This window comes from Hemiscyllium ocellatum, chromosome 1, assembly GCF_020745735.1.
Source record: "Hemiscyllium ocellatum isolate sHemOce1 chromosome 1, sHemOce1.pat.X.cur, whole genome shotgun sequence".
Taxonomy (NCBI): Eukaryota; Metazoa; Chordata; class Chondrichthyes; order Orectolobiformes; family Hemiscylliidae; genus Hemiscyllium; species Hemiscyllium ocellatum.
The window spans coordinates 107,534,049-107,555,482 of NC_083401.1; the positions used below are offsets into that span (position 1 = coordinate 107,534,049).

Consider the following 21,434-nt stretch of genomic DNA (forward strand, 5'->3'; position numbering starts at 1 on the left):
TCAGCCTACATTTGTTCCCCATCCCTAATTACCTATGAGAAGGTGATGGCAAGTTGCCTTTTTGAAACCCTGCAGCATATCTGGTGTGGTACACCATATGTGCCATTTTGGATGGAGTTCCAGTATTTTGATCTGGTGATAATGAAAGGATGATAGTGAAGTTCCATGTCAGGACCATGTTTCTTAGATGGGATTCTGCAGTTGTTGGTGGTGGTGTTCTCATGTACTTGCTATTCTTGTTCTTCAAGATAGTAGAGGTCGTAGATTTGGAAGGCATTGTTGAAGAAGACTTAATGAATTGTCAAAGTTCATTTGGCAAATGGTACACAATATTTTCACTGTGGTGGAGGAAGTAAATGTTTAAAATGATGGATGGGCATGCCAAATAAACAGGCTGAATTTTTTCCAGATTGAAGAATGAAAAGCTTATTTCCAAGATTTTATTGAATAAAGAAAGATGACTTTTTTAAAAATCACTTTCGTGTTATGTATGTGTTTGGGTGTATGCTGCCACTTTAAGAGGGCAGGTCAGGTAACTCTGGGGTAGGAGCTGAAGGGAACAGTCCAAAACCGGGTGGGGAACTGAGTCCTAAGTAAAGTATTCCTTATTCAAGTTTCTCCTCATTATCTATTTAAGGTTCTACCAAACCTCAAACATAATAAAAAATAGTCACAAATAAATTATTTTGTGATAAATCTCTTTAAACAGAAAGCTGGAATGATAAACTCACTGCTGTGGAACAAATTGAATGGTTGGGAGAAATTGTGTCGACACGTTTAAAAAGAAGCTAGATGAAAATATGAGAAGGTCCTTGATATTTATTTGGAAGCAGGGAGGAAGAAGAGGCGTGACATAAGGAAACTCAAAAGATTGGATAGCCAACAATTCCTGACATTTTCAATTACAGATTGCTTTTTAATTTTGATCCTTGTTCATAAACAGGCTGTCGGGCTTTTGACACCACACATGCATTCAGAGAGTGGAGAGTCAGGAGGGAGAGCGAGGTTGGAGGTCTTTGGATGAGAGGGGAGAGATTGGAAGAGCCTTCCAGAGATTAGACAGGCTGTGAACAGATCAGAAAATTGCACGATATTCTGTGCTGAGGAAATACAAATGCTTTGAGGGAGTGGTTAGGAGGATCTGAGATCAGAGGATCTTAATGACTCTTAACAATGTCAGAAATGACATTTTAGAGTCATGGAGTCATTGAACTAGTTTCATTTGCTTGTGTTTGGCCCATATCCCTCTAAACCTTTCCAATCCATGTACTGTCTGTGTCCAAATGTCTTTTAAATGGTTAAAAATCACACAACACCAGGTTATAGACCAGCTAGTTGATTTGGAAGCACTAGCTTTCGAAATGCCACTTCTTCAGTTGGTTAGAACATAGAACACAGAAAAATTCAGCACAGTACTGGCCCTTCGGCCCTCGATGTTGCGCCGACCGAAGCCTACCTAACCTACACTAGCCCAATAACCTCCATATGCTTATCTAATGCCCGCTTGAATGACCGTAAAGAGGGAGAGTCCACCACTGATACTGGCAGGGCATTCCATGAACTCACAACCTGCTGAGTAAAGAATCTACCCCTAACATCTGTCCTATACCAACCCCCCCCTTAATTTAAAGCTGTGTCCCCTAGTAACAGCTGACTCCATACACGGAAAAAGGTTCTCACTGTCAACCCTATCTAAACCCCTAATCATCTTGTACACCTCTATCAAATCTCCCCTGAACCTTCTTTTCTCCAATGAAAACAGCCCCAAGTGCCTCAGCCTTTCCTCATACGATCTTCCTACCATGCCAGGCAACATCCTGGTAAACCTCCTCTGCACCCATTCCAGTGCCTCCACATCCTATAGTATGGCGACCAAAACTGCACACAATACTCCAGATAAGGCCGCACCAGAGTCTTATACAACTGCAACATGACCTCAGGACTCTAGAACTCAATTCCTCTACCAATAAAGCCCAGCACGCCATATGCCTTCTTCACAGCACTATTTACCTGGGTGGCAACTTTCAGAGATCTGTGTACATGGACACCAAGATCCCTCTGCTCATCCACACTACCAAGTAGCCTACCATTAGCCCAGTAATCCATCTTCTTGTTACTCCTACCAAAGTGAATGACTTCACACTTAGCTACATTGAACTCCATTTGCCACCTTTCTGCCCAGCTCTGCAACTTATCTATATCCCGCTGTAACCTGCCACATCCTTCTTCGCTGTCCACCACTCCACCGACTTTCGTGGAGGTTAAGATCATGCTCACAGAATTTATAGGAGAAAGTGAGGACTGCAAATGCTGGAGATCAGAGCTGAAAATGTGTTGTTGGAAAGGCGCAGCAGGTCAGGCAGCATCCAAGGAGCAGGAGAATCCATGTTTCGGGCATGAGCCCTTCTTCCTGAAACGTCGATTCTCCTGCTCCTTGGATGCTGCCTCATGGAATTTATAGCAAAGGAGTCGGCCTTGGACCTTTGGGTGATCATCCTCCTAGACATTCTTTGGGACAAACAACAACGCAGAGTAACTGAGCAGAAGCTGATAGCACAGTTCGGTACCCATGGGAATGGCCTCAACTGGGACCTTGGGTTCATGTCAAACAATAGGTGACCCCATTGCATGAGGTACTCTCTCTCACTCTCACACATACATCCATGCAGGCCCTCCCTCACATACACGCTCTGTCTCATATGCGCACACACACACGCCCCACACTCAACACCAACACAGTACCCTCTCACACATACCCCATCATACTCAGACATACACTTGACCAAACTTACACACTATCATGTGCACTCACACCCACACGCACACACTTGCACACATACTCAATCTGTCACTCCTGCATACACACACAATAGCTTATGGGGTGAATTTGTTTTTGCAGGATTACATTTTATTTTGCTCAAAAACTACATGAATCCATGTAAATCTCTGTAAAACTATATAGAGAGCTTGTCAGTTTGACATAGCATTGGAACACAGTCAGACTTCACACCTATTGTTTGAAAAGCTGAAAAATGCAGAAAAAAAGTATTAAAAAAGATGAAAGTTTTAATCTAAGATTGTTTACTGTATCATGTCTCGATAACACTGGACTCCTTTGGCTATAAATTCTGTAATTATGATCTTAACCTCCACAATCACCTGATGAAGGAGCGGTGCTCCAAAAGCTAGTGCTTCCAAATAAACTTGTTGGACTATCACCTGGTATTGTGTCCACCCCAGTCCAACACAGGCAGCTCCAAGTAATGGCGACTTTTAAATAGTGTAATTGTAGCCACCTACACCACTTCCTCTGGCAGCTCATTCCATATATGCACCACCCTCTATGAGAAAAAGTTGCCCCTCAGATTCTTCTTAAATCTTTCTCTCACCATTAAACCTATGCACTATAGATTTGGACTGCCTACTCTGGGGAAAAGGCCTTGGCTAATCACTTCATCGATTTTATAAAACTCAATAAAGTCACCCGCTCAGTCTCTGATGCTCCAGGGAAAAAAGTCCCAGCCTATACTTATAGTTCAAATCTTCCAGTCTAAGGTACATCCTTGTAAATCTTTGTAGAACCCTTCCTGGTTCAAAAACATCCATACTGTAGCAGGGCGACCAGAATTGTTCGGAGTACTACAGAGGTGGCCTTACCAATGTCTTGTACACCTACAACATGATGTTCCAACTCCTGCACTTTGTGCTCTGACCAATGAAGGCAAGAATGCCAAACATCTTTAACACCCTATCTATCTGTCACAACAATTTTATGTGATTGTGAGTCAGTCAGTCTACAACTTCTAATACAGTTGAGTGTACTAACCTCATCCAAAACCTTTCCACTGTTATCTAGCTGGTGGCTCTGCACTCACCTGGTTCAATGCTCATCCATCTAGTTGGAGCTAGATTATCAACTGCAATGGCTTTTCTTCTTGTTCCTGCACAACTACCTGTGGTGCCTAATTTTTTCCTCTTATTTCTCATTTACATCTTCCTCCTGATGGTGTTATCTGTCAACATAACATCAGCTTTCATATGAATGTTGATGACACCTAGCTCTACCAAACCTAAGTAGAAACCTCAATAGCTTTTTTTTGCATAATATCTCATTATGTAATTAAATATCCCAAGCTACCTCACAGGAGTTTTATAAAGTAAAATATGACAAAAACGAAATAAACTTAATCTAACTAAATATTATGAAGTTTTGCCACAAACTGTTTCTGAAATGCTGACTCTATTCCTCAGCCTGATAGCTGTCTCCATCTGCGGTCCATACTGTTTGGAATCTTGTGATCACATTTGTGCCCACAATTTACTAGATACTCTTGCCATCAGTAAAATTATGTAGTTCCACCTCTGTAGCATTGCCCAATGTGTCTTTGTCTCAATTCACCTGCTGCAGAAATTCTCAATCATGTTTTCGTTAACTTCACAGTCCAGGCTTGATTATTCCAACTTGTCGTCCGCAGTTTACCTTCCTTAAACTTGAAATCATCCAAACTCTGTGTACTGAGTCCTAACTTACAGAAAGCCTTGTTCCCCAGTCATCCTGTATACGTCCTGACCTCCCTTTGATTGCACGTTTCGATTTTGAAATTCTCACCACCGTTTTCGAAACCTTATATTGCATCATCCATCCTATGTTTACAATTCCCTGTCGTCCTACAACCCTCCGGGAGAAATACATTAACTCCTCCAATTCTAATCTTTTATGCATGCCCCAATGTACAGTTGTGCCATCGGTGGGGTGGGCTTGACTTCAGCTGCCTGGAAGTCCCACCCGAAATCACTCTTCCCTCCTGGAAAGATGCTGTTTTTAAAAGCTAGCCCTTCCGGATACCTGACCTTTTATGCGGTTCAGTCGTGTTGAATCTCGACCGATGAGGCTCCTGTTGAGTGTCCGGGAAACCTTTTGAGCAACCTGCTGATGTTGTGAGGAGGAGACGCTGCTGGGTTGCAGGAGGAGTCGGGAGAGTGTAACCCCGCCTCTGGTGGATCCTCACTTTCCGGCTGCTCTCCCTGGGAGGGAGGCGCGAGCGGGATCCGTTGGAGTTTGTAAAGAGAGGAGCGCGTGCGGCTGTGGTCCGGGCGCGCGTGGAGATGGGTGAGTAGTTGGGGGGGAGGCCGTGGTCACTGTTTCCGGGAAGCTGCAGGGGATCGGGCCGGTAGTGCCCCCATCCCGGTCGGTTTGCTGCTCCCTTTTAAATGGATTACCGTCAGGAACGGGATGGTGCTCGCGGCTCCGGACGGGGAGGGAGTGGGGAATGTCCCTGGCGCGACTTCTGCTCACCCGGGTTTAACTCGGTGGCGGCGGCGGCGAACCCGGAGTGTGGCCCTTTAACTGCGCGGGAGGGGATAGGACGCCTCCCACTTTCAGATCAACACCAACGTTTGCCAAATGGTTATCTTGGAGTTTGCTGCAGCGTTTGTTATTACTCCGGACTTTTACATGCAGCATCCGCAAAGTAAAAGGACAGTATTTTATAAATTCTTAACTCAGTTTGTGATCACGTTTCTGGTTTGGAACAAAAACAGAAATTACTGGAGAAACTCAGCAAGTTTGGCACCAAACGTACGGAGAGAAACAGACCTGCAGAATTAGACCCGAAATGTAAACTATGCGCGCACCCGCAGTTACTTTCGGGTTGTTTTCTGGTTTGGAGTACTGAGGGGATGAAAGCAGCAATGTTCATTTTATCCTGTTAGCAGAGTTTTACAGGTCTGGATATAAATTTGTCGGAAAATTAATGTATAATTTATGTAACTTGGGTAGGCTGGGATTTAAGGGAGCAGTAGGGAACAAACTGGAAGTTTCTAAAGTAAATGTTTCTCATCGTGCTAGAAGGGCCAAAATCACAAGTTTTAGTTTTTTATGTTTTGCAAGTTTCCACAGGTTGATAAAGTGAAATGTCTGTCATCTACCTTTGGTTTATTCCAAAAGTTTGATGCATTAGGTCTGAATCTTTGGTTTTATTGCTCATGATTATATTTAATAGTTTGAAAATGTATTAGCTGTGCAGTCCAGGTAATGACAGTTGAAAATAAAAGTTGCTGTTTGTAATCTTAGGTCCAGCTGTGTGTTTTGGGGAATATTTAGCTGTTTAACAATTAATGCTCCATAATGATCTGTTTTACTGAGGGATGCCAGTAGTGTCAGCTGCTGAGTAATTGTTGAGGAGGAGAGACAATAGAGATGTTCATATTGATTTTCTGCTTGGAGAGATTAAAAAGCTAGTCAGAGTCTATGGTTGTGATAAATTAGTCATTGCCCATTGCTTGGAACTGCGCATTTATGGATATCTGATAATGGCATTTTATTAGGTTTGGCTGTAGTGATGCTTATCTATACAATCAGATGACGCACTGCCAACTTTTATACTTCTGTGAAGATTTAATGTCCGTACCATGAATCCGTAAATTTGAAAATGGACTTCAGTCATGGCAAAAATAAATAAATGACTGAATCAAGATTCAGTGCATGTAATTTAACCTGATTTTATTTTTGTACACAATTCAGTGCATAATAACGTGCATAAATGCAAACCAAAGCAGTTTTAGTTGCATTGCTTTTTCTACAGTTGATTTGCCAGCTTAATCGAGATTGTGTTCTGTAATTTAAAATATAAATTAGTCTGACCGAATACGTATATAACAGTCAGATGTCTGTCATTTTCCTTATGTGACAACACTTAGTTCACGCTGAAAGTTCTAGTTGTATAACGTAGAATCATAATCACAATTACAGTTATAGGTTAAACAGCTTAAAATGATTCCTATGGGAAGCCAAATGATATATATTAAAGCTGGGTTCCTTTGGATGTTTCTGACCAGAAACAAAATACTGTATGTGTATAATACTGTTATTCTTACTGAAATAACTTACAAAGCAATGAATATAAAAGAGATAAGATATTTTAAAAAAAATTTTTACTGTTCAGTCAGAGTCATGGAGATGTACAGCGCAGAAACAGGCCCTTCGGTCCAACTCGTCCATGCCGACCAGATATCCTAACCCAATCTGGTCCCATCTGCCAGTACCTGGCTCGTATCCCTCCAAACCCTTCCCATTCATACACCCATCCAGATGCCTTTTAAATGTTGCAATTGTACTCGCCTCCACCACTTCCTCTGGCAGCTCATCCCATTCACGTACCACCCTCTGAGTGAAAGAGTTGCCCTTAAGTCTCTTTTGTATCTTTCTCCTCTCACCCTAAACCTATGCCCCCTAGTTGGGACACCCCCAACCCAGGGAAAATACTTTGTCTATTTATCCTATCCATGCCCCTCATGATTTTATAAACCTCAACAAGGTCACCCCTCAGCTTCCGACAATCCAGGGAAAACAGCTCCAGCCTATACAACCTCTCCCTATAGCTCAAATCCTCCAAACCTGGCAGCATCCTTGTAGATATTTTCTGAAACCTTTCAAGTTTCACAACATCTTTGCGATGGGAAGGAGACGAGAATTAAATACAATATTCCAACAGTGGCCTAACCAATGTCCTGTACAGTCTCAACATGACCTCTCGACTCCTGTACTCAATACTCTGACCAATAAAGGAAAGCATACCAAACGCCGCCTTCATTATCCTATCTGCCTGCGACCCTGTTTTCAAGCAGCTATGAACCTGCACTCCAAGGTTTCTTCAGCAACACTCCCCAGGACCTTACCATTAAGTGTATAAGTCCTGCTAAGATTTGCTTTCCCAAAATGCAGCACCTTCCATGTATCTAAATTAAACTCTATCTGCCACTTCTCAGCCCATTGGCCCATCTGATCAAGATCCCATCGTAATCGGAGATAACCTTCTTCACTGTCCACTATACCTTCAATTTTGGTGTCATAAGTAAACTTACTAACTTACATCTCTAATGCTCACATGCAAATTATTTACATAAATGATGAAAAGTAGTGGACCCAGCAGCGATCCTTGTGGCACTGCACTGGTCACAGGCCTCCAGTTTGAAAAGCAACCTTCCACCACCACCGTTTGTCTTCTACCTTTGAACCAGCTCTGTATTCAAATGGCGAGTTCTCCCTGTATTCCATGAGATCTAACCTTGCTCACCAGTCTCCCATGGGGAATCTTGTTGAATGCCGTATTGAAGTCCATATAGGTCACATCTACCACTCTGCCCTTTATCAAACCTCTGAGTTTTTTGAAGTAGTAACAATCAAGTTTTATGAGACATGATTTCCCACACACAAGGCCATGTTGACGTTCCCGAATCAGTCCTTGCCTTTCCAAATACATGTACATTCTGTCCCTCAGGATTCTCTCCAACAACTTGCCCACCACCGATGCCAGGCTCACTGGTCTATAGTTCCCTGGCTTGTCCTTACCACCCTTCTTAAACAGTGGTTAGCCAACCTCCAGTCTTCCAGCACCTCACCTGTGACTATCGATGATACAAATATCTCAGTAAGAGGCGCAGCAAACACTTCCCTAGCTTCCCACAGAGTTCTAGGGTACACCTGATCAGGTCTTGGGATTTATCCACTTTTATTTATTTCAAGACATCCAGCACTTCCTCCTCTGTAATTTGGACTTCTTCCAAGATGTCATCATCTACTTCCCTACATTCTATATCGTCCATATACTTTCTCACAGTAAATACTGATGCAAAATACTTACTTAGTATCTGCCCCATCTCCTGCGGCTCCACACAAAATTTGCCTTGCTGAATTCTGGTGGACCCTGTTCTCTCCCTAGTTACCCATTTTTGTCCTTAATGTATTTGTTAAAACCCTTTGGCAAATAGAGTTAAGGAGAATACAAAGTAATGTCATGTCCCCTTTTTACCCTCCTAATTTTTCTCGAGTATACTGCTGCTGCCTTTATGCTCTTCTTAAGGATTCATTCGATCTCTCTTGTCTATACCTGACATATGCTTTCTTCGTTTTCTTAACCAAACCCTCAATTTCTTTAGTCATCAATCATTCCCTATACCTACCAGCCTTTCCTTTCAACCTAACAGGAATATACTTTCTCTGGATTCTTGTTCTCTCATTTCTGAAGGCTTCCCATTTTCCAGCCATTCCTTTACCTGTGAACATCTGCGCTCAATCAGCTTTTGAAAGTTCTTGCCTAATACCGTCAAAATTGGCCTTCCTCCAATTTAGAACTTCAGCTTTTAGATCTGGTCAATCCTTTTCCATCACTATTTTAAAACTAATAGAATTATTGTCACTGGCCCCAAAGTGTTCCCCCACTGACACCACAGTCACCTGCCCTGCCTTAATTCCCAAAAGTAGGTCAAGTTTTGCAACTTCTCTAGTAGGTGCATCCACATACTGAATCAGAAAATTTTCTTGTATGCACTTAACAAATTCCTCTCCATCTAAACCCTTAACAGTATGGCAGTCCCAGTCTATGTTTGAAATGTTAAAATCCCCTACCATAACCACCCTATTATTTGTACAGATAGCTGGGATCTCCTGACAAGTTTGTTTCTCAGTTTCCTTCTGACTGTTAGGAGGTCTATAATACAATCCCAATAAGGTAATCATCCCTTTCTTATTTTTCCGTTCCACCCAAATAGAACATAGAACAATATAGCACAGAACAGGCCCTTTGGCCCACGATGGTGTGCCGAACATTTGTCCAAGCTTAAGCACCAATCCATGTACTTATCCAATTGCTGCTTAAAGGTCACCAATGATTCTGACTCTGCTTTTCCCACAGGCAGCGCATTTCATGCCCCCACCACTCTCTGGGTAAAGAACCTACCCCTGACATCCCCCCATACCTTCCACCCTTCACCTTAAATTTATGTCCCCTTGTAACACTGTGTTGTACCCGGGGAAAAAGTCTCTGACTGTCTACTCTATCTATTCCCCTGATCATCTTATAAACCTCTATCAAATCACCCCTCATCCTTCGCCGTTCCAATGAGAAAAGGCCCAGCACACTCAACCTATCCTCGTACGACCTATTGTCCATTCCAGGCAACATCCTGGTAAATCTCCTCTGCACTCTCTCCAAAGCTTCCACATCTTTCCTAAAGTGAGGTGACCAGAACTGCACACAGTACTCCAAACGTGGCCTTACCAAGGTCCTGTAAAGCTGCAACATCACCTCACGACTCTTGAATTCAATCCCTCTGCTAATGAACACTAATACACCATAGGCCTTCTTACAAGCTCTATCCACCTGAGTGGCAACTTTCAAAGAGCTATGAACATAGACCCCAAAATCCCTCTGCTCCTCCACCTTACTAAGAACCCTACTGTTAACCCTGTATTCCGCATTCTTATTTGTACTTCTAAAATGGACAACCTCACACTTGACAGGATTGAATTCCATCTGCCACTCCTCAGCCCAGCTCTGCATCATATCTATGTCCCTTTGCAGCTGACAACAGCCCTCCTCACTATCCACAACTCCACCAATCTTTGTATCATCTGCAAATTTACTGGCCCACCCTTCGACACCCTCTTCCAAGTCATTAATAAAAATTACAAACAGCAGAGGACCCAGAACTGATCCCTGTGGAAGTCCACTTGTAACTGGGGTCCAGGCTGAATATTTACAATCTACCACCACTCACTGACTTCGATCGGTTAGCCACTTCTCTATCCAACTGGCCAAATTTCCCACTATCCCATGCCTCCTGACTTTCCACATAAGCCTACCATGGCGAACCTTATCAAATGCCTTACTAAAATCCATGTACACTACATCCACTGCTCTACCCTCATCCACATGCTTGGTCACCTCCTCAAAGAATTCAGTAAGACTTGTAAGGCAAGACCTACCCCTCACAAATCCGTGCTGGCTGTCCGTAATCAAGCAGCATCTTTCCAGATACTCATAAATCCTATCCCTCAGTACCCTTTCTATTACTTTGCCTACCACCAAAGTAAGACTAACTGGCCTGTAATTCCTGGGGTTATCCCTATTCCCTTTTTTGAACAGGGGCACAACATTCGCCACTCTCCAGTCCCCTGGTACCACCCCCGTTGACAGTGAAGACGAAAAGATCATTGCCGACTGTTTTGCAATTTCCTCTCTTGCTTCCCACATAATCCTAGGATATATCCCGTCAGGCCCGGGGGCCTTGTCTATCCTCAAGTTTTCCAAAATGCCCAACACATCTTCCTTCCTAACAAATATCTCCTCTAGTTTACCAGTCCATTTCATACTCTTCTCTTCAACAATACGGTCCCTCTCATTTGTAAATACTGAAGAAAAGTACTCATTCGAGACCTCTCCTATCTCTTCTGACTCAATACACAGTCTCCCACTACTGTCCTTGATCGGACTCTCGTTCTCGTCATTCTCATGTTTCTCACGTACGCATAAAAGGCCTTGGGGTTATCCTTGATCCTACCCGCCAAAGATTTTTCATGCACTCTCTTAGCTCTCCTAATCTCTTTCTTCAGCTCCCTCCTGGCTATCCTGTATCCCTCCAACATTCTGTCTGAACTTGTTTCCTCAACCTTATGTAAGCCTCCTTCTTCCTCTTTACTAGACATTCAACCTCCCTCGTCAACCAAGGTTCCCTCACACGACCATCTCTTTCCTGCCTGACAGGTACATACATAGCTTCCCTGGATGTATTTTCAGGAATATCCTCCCTGCTATCCCTTATCAAAAACGCCACTTCCCCCTCCTCTCTTGCTTCCCTTCCTGTCCTTCCTGTAGCATTTGTATCCTGGAACATTAAGCTGCCAGTCCTGTCCATCCCTGAGCTACGTTTCTGTAATTGCTATGATATCCCAGTCCCACGTTCCAAACCATGCCTCGAGTTCATCTGCCTTCCCCGTTAGATCTCTTGCATTGAAATAAATGCTGTTTAAATGATCAATACTACCTTATTCTCTGCTTTGTCTCTGCCTGCCCTGACTGTTTGACTCACCTTTATTCTCAACTGTACCAGTCTCGGACTGAAATCTTTCCTCACTATCTCCCAGAGCCCCACCTAAATTGCACCAATTTAGGTGCAATCTGTTCTTCTTGTACAGGTCACTTATACCCCAAAACAGCTTCCAATGATCCAAAAATGTGAATCCTTCTCCCATATACCAGCTCCTCAACCATGTATTCATCTGATCTATCCTCCTATTCATGCCCTCACTAGCTCGTAGTATCGAGAGTAATCCAGATATTACTACTCTTGAGGACCTCCTTTTTCAATTCCTGCATAACTCTCTCTCATCTCCCTTCAGAATGTCATCCTTTTCCCTTCCTATGTTGTTAGTTCCAATGTGTACAATGAACTGCTGGCCCCTCTTTCCTCCTTGGGAATAGTCTGCACCCTCTCCTTGATCCTGGCACCAGGGAAGCAACCCACCATTCTGATTTTTTTGCTGCTGGCCACAGAAACGTCTGTCTGTACCTCGGACTAGAGAGTTTGCTAATGCAATCAATTGCTTGGAACCCGACGTACCTCTCATTACATTAGAGCCAGTCTCAATATCAGAAACTTGGCTGTTCATGATACATTCCCCTGAGAATCCGTCACCCCCTACATTTTCCAAAATAGTATACTTGTTTGAAATGGGGATAGCCACAGAAGACCCCTGCACTGCCTACTTACCTACCTACCTTACCTTTGGTGGAGTTAACCCATCTATGTGACTGTATCTGAGACTTTTTTTCTCCTCTTCCTATAATTGCTATCCATTACATCCCCTTGCTCTTGTAAATTCCTCATGACCCGTATCTGCGTCTCCAACTGATCCATTCAATCTGATAGGATTCACAACCGTCAGCGTTTATTGCAGGTATAATCTTCAGTACCCTGTAAACTCCCCCTAATCTCCCACATCAGACAAGAAGAGCTTATCACTCTACTGAGGGCCATTTTTGCTTCTTTCAGTTTACAGATCCAGAAAATAACACTCTCTTATTCCTCTACAAAACACTGTGCCAGGTTAAATTAATACTGATGGCTTATATGTAGCGCCGCGACATACGAATGACCCGGTTCATGAACAAATTGGTTTACGAACAGGATTGTAGGTAAAATTTTGCTTCAACGTACGTATGAAATTCAAGGTACGAGTGAAGGTACGAATGCAAAAAGCCCGTGTGCGACCACGTGGTTTCATTGTTCTGCTTTGCTACGCGTTTGTTGAACGCAAAAGCTCTCGGGGCCCCGCATGATCTCATGCAGTTCGTCTTTGGCGCGTGCGCTGTGAGCAGCGTTCGTTGCTGCGTCCAAGCATTCTTACATTATCCGAACAATGGGAAAAACTGATTCAGTTCGCGAGCTTTTCGGTTCGTGAACTGGGTCCCGGAACAGATTGAGTTCATAAGTTGAGGCGCTACTGTATTTAAAGTTTAATCAAGAGACATATCTCAAAAGACATATAATCAAGAAAGAACCCACTCTACTCACTACTGCAGACTTATTTTAAGGTCACACTTAAAATCCATTTATCTGTTTCTGTGTTGTGACCGCTCCCAGACTGGTTCCTCCAAGATCAGTTGTGAAGTTTAGTGTTTTTTAATTTTCCCAGATGTACTCCGATATCCAGCGATACACGAGTCCTGTTAAGTTCACTGGTTTCAATCTAATGGCAAGAGTTGGTGCAAAGAGCAATTGGACTCCCAGACTGACTTGGACCCTACTTTTATTACTAGATGGAGCCCAAAGTATCAATGAGCGTTTGGGAGGGGAGCTGGTAAACATGAAAACATTAAAGTCTAGCCATGATTTGGAGATGCTGGTGTTGGACTGGGGTGTACAAAGTTAAAAATCGCACAACACCAGGTTATAGTCCAACAGGTTTAATTGGAAGCACACTAGCTTTCGGAGCGTCACTCCTGATGAAGACAATCTCCTGATGAAGGAGCGTCACTCCGAAAGCTAGTGTGCTTCCAATTAAACCTGTTGGATTATAACCTGGTGTTGTGTGATTTTTAACTTAAAGTCTAGCATAGGAATAGTGAATGAGAAGCAAGACCATGGTTGAAAGGGAAAGCAAGACCCAAGGTGAGACATAGCCAGGATTCAAAGCTGGGTGAGAAGCTAAAATCCGTGCCCGATGCAAGGGTGGGATTGTGGTAACTTTCAGTGAGGACTTGGTGTAAATGTCTAGTCTCAGGCAAGTAAAACTGTCCTGTCATGTATTTGAATGTTCATTGTGCAATGATATTATGACTTTAAACGTATTTTGTTATAGGTTTTATTTTAATGAAGAAAGGTTGAGATCAGCGGTACTGAGAAGTCTGCTTCAAAGCTCATAAAGTCATCAGTTTGTGAGGCCTTGGGGTTTGTTTTCTAAGGTTGAGACAATAGAAACGGCCTGATTGGGTGGGGTCCAGCTACCCTAGACCTAAGATTTTTAGCTTTAATTTTTCAGTAGTACCTATTGGAGTTGTGAACCTGCAGTACGTTATTCCCTATTACTGAGTTTTCTCTTAATGTTTTTCCTCCTGGACTGGAGACTTGTATGTAAGATAATTTATTTTTCTGAACTTGTTTTTGCTAAGTGTGTGTTTATGGGATGTTAGCATATTGGTACAATTATTGTTTAGTAGTTAAGTAATCTATTACTTTGTTCAGTTTTCCAAAAACGTAGTTGAACCAATTTTTTTCTTTTGTTATATTTTAGCTGTAGTGTATAAATAAAGTATATTTTGCTTCAAATCTGATAGCTTGACCAATTGAATTGCATCTTACACACCTTTAAAATAAGAAACAATAGGGTTTAGACTATCTTAATATGTTTTTGGGTGTTTGGTCTGGTCCATAACAACTGATTTTTCTACTGCAGTGGTACACGTTTAAAAAAATGCAAGGTGTATTTTATCACACTACAAACTTAAAAACATTTTGCTTTCCCTCCTGGGAAAGGGGAACTGAGTTGAATGCCCCCAAACCCTGTAATTATACAAGGAATTGTGAGGATTGCAGTATTCCCCCAAAATATTTTCACATTTCAGAACATCAATGCAAGATTGTTAAGTGCACAATTTAAAACTTGATCTCAAAATCAATAGCCTGGCTAAACGGGTATTTTTATCACTGAAATTGTAGCCAAGCGCGAGTATCTTTTGAAAGCAGGGAAATTTGGGAGAGTGGGTGCAGCTTAGGAATAAAGTTGGATAAGAAATGTACTTCGTAATTGCTTGTGGAATGCATTGTCATTTTCCAGTATTGAAATATTGAGATTGCTGTATTAATCATTCAGACACAATGTTTTTGATTGTTTATGCCTATTTGTGTGCAAGATGAAATGCAAGTACTTTCTTTTGCACTTTAATATGGTGTCTTCTAACAACTTTAGGGTGTTTAAAATTGCTTTGCATATGATACATGTTTTAATCAGGTGTGAGCAGTCAGAGGATTCCACCTTGTTTGCAAAAGATGGTATCCGTTTATTTACCTGAGCTGACTATTTTGTGTCGTTATGACTGATAAAAGAACTGTCACAACCATGCAAGGATAGCTGAGGGGGATAAGTTGCTGAAACACTAAATTAAGGTCTGCATTTATGTAATGGTAATTAATGTTTTTTGCTTTATACAAAATGTGTTTCGCAATATATGGCTTCCAGGGGATGATTTTAGCTTTGTGCTGATTTAACGAGATCCATAGAATTTAAGAACTTTCTTGGTCAAGCTGTACCCTGCTTATGGGTGTTTACGCAATTCAAATACTGCATATTTGCTAGTCATTATTCCATTAAAGCCAGATTCATGATTTAAAAACTATATTAAAGACAATTGAGAGGACACAGCATTTTAAACTTCATTTAACGTATACTTGTCTAATATGGTAAGGTCCTAGGGAGTGTTGCTGAACAAAGAGACCTTGGAGTGCAGGTTCATAGCTCCTTGAAAATGGAGTTGCAGGTAGATAGGATAGTGAAGAAGGCATTTGGTATGCTTTCCTTTATTGGTCAGAGTATTGAGTACAGGAGTTGGGAGGTCATGTTGCGGCTGTACAGGACATTGGTTAGGCCACTGTTGGAATATTGCGTGCAGTTCTGGTCTCCTTCCTATCGGAAAGATGTTGTGAAACTTGAAAGGGTTCAGAAAAGATTTACAAGGATGTTGCCAGGGTTGGAGAATTTGAGTTATAGGGAGAGGCTGAACAGGCTGGAGCTGTTTTCCCTGGAATATCGGATGTTGAGGGGTGAGCTTATAGAAGTTTACAAAATTATGAGGGGCATGGATAGAATAAATAGACAAAGTCTTTTCCCTGCTATTGGGGAATCCAGAACTAGAGGGCCTAGGTTTACGGTGAGAGGAGAAGGATATAAAAGAGACCTAAGGGGCAACCTTTTCATGCAGAGGGTGGTACATGTATGAAACGAGCTGCCAGAGGATGTGGTGGAGGCTGGTACAATTGCAACATTTAAGAGGCATTTGGATGGGTATATGAATAGGAAGGGTTTGGAGGGATATGGGCCGTGTGCTGGCCGGGACTAGGCTGGGTTGGGATATCTGGTCGGTGTGGACAGGTTGGACCGAAGGGTCTGTTTCCATGCTGTACGTCTCTGTGACTCTTTTGAACTTTTGCCTTAAATTTTAATTATGTGGTTAGAACAACAGTTACAAGGTGGGCTGTAATTGAAGAAAACTCTGTGCGCTGTTATTCATCACTAGGGTCATGCACTGGAAATCAGACTAATCACAAAAATTAAATTTTGAAAAGCATTCCAAATTCCTCCAGTTTACCTTTCTTTCGGATCCATAAAATTCTGACCCCTATAGCCCCCCCCTTACTCATATATATGGACATAGACCTACTCAACAAAATGAAAAAGATTTTATGGTTGGGGTGAACGACTGGGCAGCTATTTAATGGTTCTTGTTCATTGGGTTTGCTGTACTTATCCTTTTAGCTTGTCAAGACATGCGGCTGGATGATCTTTCTCCTCTAGCCATTTACTTGAAGGAAATAGTTCGTGGCTGGTTCACACTTGTAAAATCTCTGGTTTACTGGTTAAAAGCCACAGCTTGCATAGCAGCTTGCTTTGGATGTTTTTCACTGCAGAGGAGAGTAAGTTTTTTGGAGATCTGATGACATCTCTCTACTCGTTTACAGCCATAGCCTAGTCAACTACCCCACAATCACATGCTTATTGTAGGGCTGAAAGCCTTTGTTGTTAAGACAGTAATTGGTCACTTGTCCACAGACTAATCAGCTACTTGTTGCTGACCAAAGCTGCATTCATGTACGCCCTGTGGTTTCAACTCACCTGTGATTGAACAAGAAGTTGTGTAAACAATGAGTGTCAGCTTACTTGATTGTATAAAGTGCAGTGTAATAGTGTTTCATAACAGAGTCTTTTTCCTATTTCAGTCCATGATCAAAAATACAGAAAAATGAAAAAACACAGTCTTTATAGGCATTTTATTGTCTGCTTTAATGCTTAAGTTTCTAGTCAAAATGGTTAGTATTTGTAATTGTGTTGTTGAATGTTTACGTAACAGACCAAATGCACATTAGAAGCTAAAATGGAGCCAGGATGAAGGATTTTAAAGTCAAGATGCTAATTATTTTCATGAGCTTCCATTTTCTGTCTGTTGCTTACTTAAGCTTCATGCTTTAATTATAGTTGGTAAATTGTTAACATTGTATAACTAGCAATTTATCAAACTGCACAATGGAAATAAAAACAAAGTTATGTGAATCACAAATTCATTCCCGGGATGAGGGCATTGTTGGGCAAGCCAGCATTTATCGCCTATTGCTAATCACCCAGAGGATTTTTTCCAACGATCAACAGTGGATTCACGGTCACCATTAAATTTTCCAGATTTTACTGAGTTCACATGATACCAACTGCTGTAGTGGGGTTCGAACCTGGGTCCCTAGACCATTACCTGGGTCTCTAGATTAACAGTTCAGCAATTATACCACGATTCCATTGCCTCCCTGTCTTTTGAAGAGAAATGGTTATGACATGTTTGTATTTTTAGCTTCAAGATCTCAAGGCATGATAATTGGTCTTTTCTCATTGCACACCTCTTCATCTCTAGCATCAGTTCATCTAATGACAACTGCATGCTAAAGTGAGGTGTTATCAACTCGATCCATGCTAGAATTGGGTTAATTGAGAGAATATGGGTTCATTTATGTTAGTAAGTTTATCTGAAAAAAGGTATGTAAACAACCACCCATGACCATCAGCTGCTTGTATGTTCAGTTTTATGGTAAAACACTTAAAACTCCCCCTCCCACTCTGCTAAAGACATGCAAATCCTGTGCCTTCTGTTGAGACGGAAACCGAATGGTCTCGTCTCTACGTGTTTGTTGGAAGGAGAGATCAAACCGGCTAGAGTTTGGAGCAAAAACACCGTTTATTACAGAATCAAGACTGGCAAACTGTACAACGAATTCAAAAGCATGCAAATTCGTTGGAGAAGGCGTTCTGTCTCTCCCTTCGGATCTGGTGCAGTTATACTTCGCGCTCCCTCGAGTTCCCGGTCAGGTTCCCCTTGTTCGGCTCTTTCATTGGTCGGTTCACCTGTCTGTGAAGGGATTAGTGTCTCTATTGGCTGCCCCGAGATACCTGTCCCACTCCTGCTGTGCCGAACAATGGGTAGACATCCTGGGTTCGGCAGTTTCTGATCTTGTAAATTAAAAGTTTATTGTTGGAAGGGTTTCCTCATTGCCATGCGTCTGGCTGTCTGGGCGTTCACAATAGTTCTCCATAGTTGAATATACAGATATTATCATTTAACATAGGACCCGAATGAGTTTGACGTCAGCGGAGGCATTAGCAAGTACTTTATCAATCAAGTGTGGTATCGGTGCGATTTACACTATCCGATAGTTACCGGTTTCCTTTATTAACAATGAGATTGTAACAGGATGATCTGAAACTGACGGACATGTTCTAATCCCCAAGGAATGTGGCCTCAGGCAGTCAGTCCTGCAGTGGCTGGGTTTACTTTACATGGCTGTGTTTTAGCTGGTACCTGACAGTGTCTGCTTTAATAATGGTGCTCCCCTCCCTAGCCCCAATGTAGGTACCCCGATAGCAGATTATCCCCAACACTTCTCCACTGCAAAATCTTAGCTACCTGACAACTGGAGGAAAAACACCTCATCTTCCACCTTGGGACCCTCCAACCATATGGAATCAATGTTGATTTTCACCAGTTTCCTCATCTTCCCTCCCCTTCGACCTTATCCCAGATCCAACCCTCCAACTCGGCACCGCCCTCTTGAACTGTCCTACCTGTCCATCTTCCTTCCTACCTATCCACTCCACCCTCCACTCAGACCTATCACCTTCATCCACCTATTGCATTTCCTAGCTATTCCCTCCCACCTTCAGCCCCACCCCACTCCCATTTATAAGCCACCCCCCTTGAGCAACCCCCCAATTCTTGATGAAGAGCTTATGCTCGAAATGTCGAGTCTCTCGCTCTTTGGATGCTGCCTGACTGGCTGTGCTTTTCCAGCACCATATGTTTTGACTCTGATCTCCAACATCTGCAGTCCTCACTGTCTCCTGGTAAAACATTGGTGGTCTGTGAAAATCCGATTTTTGTTTTCAACTGTTGTTTCTTTGATTATTTGTAATGTCTTCTAACTGTGGTCTTATGCAAATTAGGCATCTCTACATGAATGCTTCACATGCCTTAGCACCTTCTGAGCTATCCTGTGTAAAGTTTGCATGTAGTATTCTGGTTTGGGAGCTATACTTCAAAACATTACTGTCTAAAACTCATTAACTGCACAACAGCCCAAATCATTACATTTTTCTTTATTTTGTGCTTTTGATTCAAGGTGATTTGATGTCATCTTGGTTTGGTGAGTTCTGAGTTGTTTGATAACTCTAATTTGTAATCTCCAGACTCTGCTATGCGTGTCACATTCTGTTTGAAGGATCAGTTAGGTAGTTTGTTTCGATGTATGTGCACTTACTTCAACAGCTTACTTCACTTCTATACATTCTTGGCAAAGCCCTTCATTGTATTTGGTGCTTTTCCTGAATGAGCTTTATCCATTTTGGTTGGTCGTAAGCCAGAGACTGGTGTGTAAGTTTGAAGTTTATCCCACTTCTTGTAAAATTTGAAATCTCAAATGTAAACAGATTTTGGAGGAATGAACAGCCTGTTTTTGTTGTTTTGATATGCAGATCACCAAATAAGCACATTAGATGCCTGAGTAAATTTAAGAAGGAGTTAGACAGATTTTTAATTGTTCATGGGTTGAAGGGTTGAATGGCCTAATTCTACTCCTATGTCTTTTGAACAGGAAGAGGCCATTATTGCTCCTTTAAATTATCTTTACCATTCATCCAACTTATTTAAGTTTCTTACAAAATAAAGTTGATGTCATCATACAATGTATTGTGATTTAATTAAATGATTTATCCTGAAAGCGCTTCTTCAAAATACAGGTAGTATACATTTGAAGTTGTGATTGCAAAGATGATGTAGCAAGGATGATACTAGAAATGCATGGGTGCACGTACCAGAAATGGATTGATTGATAGGTTTGGGTTCTTTCTTCTCTTGGGTGTGGGAGTGTGTGTTGTGCGGTGGAACAAATGGCTGCAAAGTGACCTTCAAACTTATGGAAGGTTTAATAGAGTCAACACAGAATGATTCCTCTTGTGTGGGAGAGCATAACTAGAGGTCATTGTCATAAGATAATTACCACCAAAATGTCGAATAGTGAATTCAGGAGAAATTTATTTGCCTAATGGTGGCGAAGGTATCAAACCCACCACGACTGGGAAGAAAATAGTGTATTCAACGGGAAAATAGACAGATAGTCATGAAGGTTTAAATAAAAAATGATGGGAGGAGGCTCAAGTGGAGCATGGACTAGTTATAACAAGTGGGCTGTTTCTGTGCCATACTTGCTGTATAGTCCTAAACACGTGGGTGGCACAGTGGTTAGCACTGTTGCCTAACAGCGCCAGAGACCCGGGTTCAATGCCCGCCTCAGGCAACTCTCTGTGTGGAGTGTGCACATTCTCCCCGTGTCTACGTGGGTTTCTTCCGGGTGCTCCGGTTTCCTCCCATAATCCAAAAATATGCAGGTTAGGTGAATTGGCCATGCTAAATTGTTCGTAGTGTTAGGTGAAGGGGTAAATGTAGGGGACTGGGTCTGGGTGGGTTGCGCTTCAGCGGGTCGGTGTGGACTAGTTGGGCCGAAGGGCCTGTTTCCACGTTGTAAGTTATCTAATCTAATCACTTAGATTCAAGTGGCGCATAAGTAGCTATGCAGTGATTTCAATGCATAAAGCACAACAGTATGATTTAGCCATCTCAAGATATTTTTTGATGATTTGACCTGTCAGTCCACTGTGATGTTTTGTGCCTCGTAACATTTAAGCTTGCTATTGTTGCATGTAACTGCTGTGGTCTCTTCCCATTACTACTTACCAGTGATTGTGATGGAGAGAAAAAAGAATGAAAAGCAAGTCAAGTGTCATGACTCTGCATCATCTATATTGCACTATTAATCATGACAACAGGGCAGACAGCTAAAATGGCTGA

General features: G+C 42.1%; 1 protein-coding gene across 2 annotated transcripts in view; it reads left to right on the forward strand.

Moving 5' to 3' along the window:
* Positions 1-4,979: 4,979 nt before the first annotated feature.
* LOC132819622 (RELT-like protein 1) overlaps positions 4,980-21,434 on the forward strand; it is a 75,761-nt gene continuing 59,306 nt past the window's right edge. Inside the window, exon 1 of one of the 2 annotated variants that reach the window (XM_060831215.1) lies at positions 4,980-5,110. In XM_060831215.1, coding sequence (XP_060687198.1) covers positions 5,107-5,110 — 4 coding nt within the window. In that variant the 5' untranslated portion in view covers positions 4,980-5,106. The remainder of the gene's footprint in view (positions 5,111-21,434) is intronic. The other variant, XM_060831209.1, reaches the window with a different exon arrangement.